The 4,309-nt window shown below is 36.8% G+C and overlaps 2 protein-coding genes across 2 annotated transcripts; both read right to left on the bottom strand.

The window, feature by feature from the left end:
* Positions 1-731: 731 nt before the first annotated feature.
* On the bottom strand, positions 732-1,697 carry NDAI0G00110 (uncharacterized protein; the record flags this gene model as incomplete). The annotated part of the gene is made up of 1 exon (XM_003670982.2): positions 732-1,697. The coding sequence occupies one exon, from the start codon at positions 1,695-1,697 to the stop codon at positions 732-734; it is 966 nt and encodes a 321-aa protein (XP_003671030.2).
* A 1,426-nt stretch (positions 1,698-3,123) lies between these two features.
* On the bottom strand, positions 3,124-4,047 carry NDAI0G00100 (uncharacterized protein; the record flags this gene model as incomplete). Its single annotated transcript, XM_003670981.2, has 1 exon — positions 3,124-4,047. The coding sequence occupies one exon, from the start codon at positions 4,045-4,047 to the stop codon at positions 3,124-3,126; it is 924 nt and encodes a 307-aa protein (XP_003671029.2).
* Between the last annotated feature and the right edge of the window lie 262 nt (positions 4,048-4,309).

The raw sequence follows: 4,309 nt of genomic DNA, 5'->3' as shown, positions 1-4,309 counted from the left end.
ATACTACCTCCAAAAAAAATTACACCTCAAATGCGTGCTTTGACTACAAATCAGGAAAGTGCTTGTACTATATGCTTTCTACAACAAGTAAACGACTTTAAAAATTAAAGGAAATATAATATTCAACAAATTTCCCTAAAAGGATGGTATCTTATCTATAGTGTTCCGTATATAATATTATAGAAGTATTTAGTAGGTGTCCACTGGTCCAGCAGTTGCAGATTTGGTGAAAAGAGAAATAAATTTGAAGAAGTCATTTTGTAGGCATTATACGGGAATATAAATGTAACAGGACCAACGCAATGCTCAATGCAATATATTTTATGATAATCAAGGAATAACGGAGAATTCAATAGAATTGTACCTGATCCTGTACGATAGTTGAAAAGCTGTATTATGTTTTTATCTTCCTGACAAAAGTGCAGTACCCCAGAAAAATTCGAACTTCTTAGTAAAACTATGTAAAATTAATTTCACTTTTACCCAAGCTCTAGCATACGTTAACCGCTGACTCTCTAGAATATTCTATGAAACTGATGAAAAGTTGGAGGATATTAAGAGTTTTCTGAGAATACACGTTAAAAAAGAATAAATAATCACTTTCTTGCACACAATCTCCGTCACTAGAAAAATTCAGAAATGATTATTTTTCCCGAGCAGCGGTGGTTTCATTAAGAGGAATGATGTAGTAATGCGATTTTTGTTGGATTTTTTGTTTCATCACATAAAGGTCAAACTCCGGACTCGAAATGATCGGACTCCTCTAGATATACACTCTCAGAATAGGCATGATTTGTATTCTCAAGCAGTTCACAAAATATTGAGTATTTCAATTTATCACCCAGCATGAATTTCATTTTCAACATAAAGTAAGCTTGGTAAGCTTGACGTTCCTCCTCTGTGACGTCTTCACAACGATCAACGTCGATATATTCTTGTTTGGAATCGTCCCCATGTGGCGAAGAAATGACATATATTTCATATGGTGGATCGAAAAAGACACTTAAGACGTTGTCTATTATCGGTTCATAACCTCGTCGGATTGCTCGTATTCTGTAAACAACCAACAAATCCCTGTATATTATAGCATCCTCCTGAGAAAACCTATAAAAAAAGGCTAGAAGTGGAATGTTGGAATATTGAGAGGGTGGTAAATATAAAAGCCTATTTGGTTTCATGGGGTTTTCAGATATTTTATAGGATCCTTTGTAAGAATAGCCTTCATATCGAACATTTACCCGCTCATGTATACAATGGAGAAAGCCGTTCAGCTCTAGAGTTCCAATTTCGTACTTGATGTTCAATAATTCTTTACCTGTTTCTTCGATATCACAAGAATAAAAAGCTTGTTCCTTATAAAGATTTGGACCTAAGACAAGTAAAGTTGGGTTATTGTCTTTTAACATCAGCTTGTGAAACGGAGCCTCTAAAACAGTGCCAGGGAAGCTACGCCCTTTATCAATCAAGAAATATTTCATAATATATTCTTTGAAGATCGTATTTGTCGTACCCCTGTTATCTAGAGCCAAATTTGTAGGTTCATCTAAAATCCAGTTTTCTTGTTTCACAGAATAAGTGTTTGTAACGGGTGCACTATTAATAGAGAAATAACTTGAAAGAAACCGCCAAATATTATTTCTTCTTGATTCAGAAAATGGTCTTCTTAACTTCAACCCATTGACAGTGGGAGAGTCCATGGTAAAGTATGTTTGTTTGCATTTGTTCCTGTGTCGAGTTCTGGTAAAGACAGAATGTGAGGTTGAAGGAAGCTTAGTAATGATTCGAGTTATGAATACCAGCCTCTGTTCTATTCGATTATCGATGATAGACAACGTTTGTGATAAATGTTTTATCTCTCAATGAAATACTGGAACATCATATATTTTAGTCAGATTAGTTTGAAAGATAGCAATCCCAATAAATGGACAGTGAGGATATTTTTTCGTGGACCTAATTCAAGGAAACGTCAATCTGCAATTTATCTAACAATAGGTTTTCGACTTCGCCAACTAGGGTTAGCATAGGATGCATTCTATCCTTGATCATATACGTGGTGCTGAGGTATTTTAATGATCGTTGATTACTCAGATAATCATTCTTTTTCTCAACCCATTTATTCGCTTCCTTTCAATGAATATGTGATGCAATGATATTTCTAATGTTCTAAATGAGGTTATTTGTGATACCTTCGATTCGCTCAAAAGAATCTGCAGCCTAGTTTGTATGTCTGATAGAGTGGTCCTGTGTACAAAAGGACAGAAGAGTCTTAGTTATGTGTCATATTGAGCTATACTGTGCGTTCAATACGATACATCTATGTATGTATGATAGCCATGTCGTTCTAATTCTGGAGGTGCAATTTCCCATCAGCATCATATGCTTTATTTAACATATTATTTAATATTTTCGAGTCATTAGTAGTAAAGAATGTATCTTCGCCGTACTTGTTATAGACGCATGCCTACCCATTGGTCTACACCTAGAAGAGCTAGGATGTTATCGATCGCACCTTAGCTTTTGTATTCTGCAAGCGACATAAACATGGGTCCTCCTCCGGCATTATAATGCATTTTTTTCCATCGCTTACAGGATCTGGTTATCAAAAACCAGTTCATCTAAAATCTCTAAGTTTAAGTGCGAATTGTTCTAGAATTTTTGATTGATTAACGCTCTTACGTAATCTGGAGAAGTTCACGACAGCATTTTGTGGGGAAACGTCAGTGTTCCTGTTACTAGAAGGCATTGCGGTAAATTAAGGCACGGCTTTTATCATTTGTATTTGCTAGTCAAAGCTTGTTGTTTGAAATATAAAAAGTATGTAGTAAAATATATAAAACTGATCTTTTTTATACTCTAAAGATACAAAGACCGTCGGAGAAGAAAATGCAGAGCCGCATGCTTTAAAACGAAGATAAGGACTGTAATGGCATCGTTACATTCAGTATAGATCATTTGAAGGCCTATAGGGAAGAGGGAGTCTTTCTAGAATGATTGTAACGATTGCTGATAGTTTACTTATGATATAAAGGGGAAAAAAAAATGCTTACAATATGTAAGATTATACAAAAATCAGAAATTCTAGCGTAAATTCTAAAACCTTTATCAAAGTGGGCGGTCATACTTTCAATGTCCTGTGTCACACTGTGACCAGTATATTGAGTTACCGACTTTTGCTTCATATGTCCTCCAAGAAAGTTCCCAATCTTGAGTTTTATCATCCTGTTCTTTTGTGTATAATTTATAGTAATCTGCTGTCCAGGTACCATCAAAATCGTTTGTATAAATCTCATTCAGCATATTTTCCATTTCTCCACTGTCATAAACCCCACCCCATTTGCTTTGATTCGCACAGTAATCTGCCACTAGATAAGAGCTACAAGATGGGGCATATAGAGGATAATCACGTTTAGTTAAATTACCAGATTGTTCTCGGTAAAGTGGTTTCATGGCCACGGCACCATTTCCGACTGTATTGGGCTTAAATAATAAATGGTACACCATACTATCATTATGGTTCTTTACATGAATACCTCCAATGTTTTCGTCCCTTTTCACTAAAGAGTTTCCAATGACAGACCAATGTTCTGGATAGTTTGTGTTGAGGTAGTCCGTCAACCATACATCAACACAATCTTGGACAAAATCGCCAGAATCAGCACTACAAAGATTGCTAAGGTCCCGCTTCGCAATAGCGGTCGTATCAGCACCTTCCATAGAGCCATTTGGTCTTCCTGCATGTTTCCAGCCAACACAAATCGTTATGACATTCATTACTAATGTTTTAACCAACGCAAGGGCTGAATCTCTACAATCCCAGTTTGGTTCTTTGTCATCTTGTTCGCAAACGCGGCATGTGTTCATTATCTCCCTAACAGAAGTAATAGAACCTTCTGCAAAAGAACCCCAGAACGCAAGATCAGTTAGTACTGGACTCTCCGGTTCGAAATACCAATAAGCTGCGTGCAGGCCCAACCGAATCTCGTCATAGAAGGGAAAGGCGGCTTGAACAAAAGATGCATAGGCAAAAAATACCTGCAAAGATGGCATGGGCTAACTTCATTTTTCAAGCCTTGCACTTTTGAGTTTTTTTTCTCTTTAACCAGCATATTTTTCATAATTTTCAAAGAAGAAAATATAGCTGTACAGTGTCGCGTTTTATAGTGAGTAGGCGAAATGAAATTAGCCCATTCCTTTTTGCAGGATTTTTTGCCTATGCACCGGGAGCTCCGCCGCGAAGCGGTGCGGCGACTGCACTGAAATTCTCGGAAATTGGAGTCCGGTCAACGTTATCTACATTACCATACCGGAC

This window comes from Naumovozyma dairenensis, chromosome 7, assembly GCF_000227115.2.
Source record: "Naumovozyma dairenensis CBS 421 chromosome 7, complete genome".
Classification (NCBI taxonomy): Eukaryota; Fungi; Ascomycota; class Saccharomycetes; order Saccharomycetales; family Saccharomycetaceae; genus Naumovozyma; species Naumovozyma dairenensis.
Note: the sequence above shows the minus strand (reverse complement) of the source record. Positions and strands in the feature narration are given on the sequence as shown.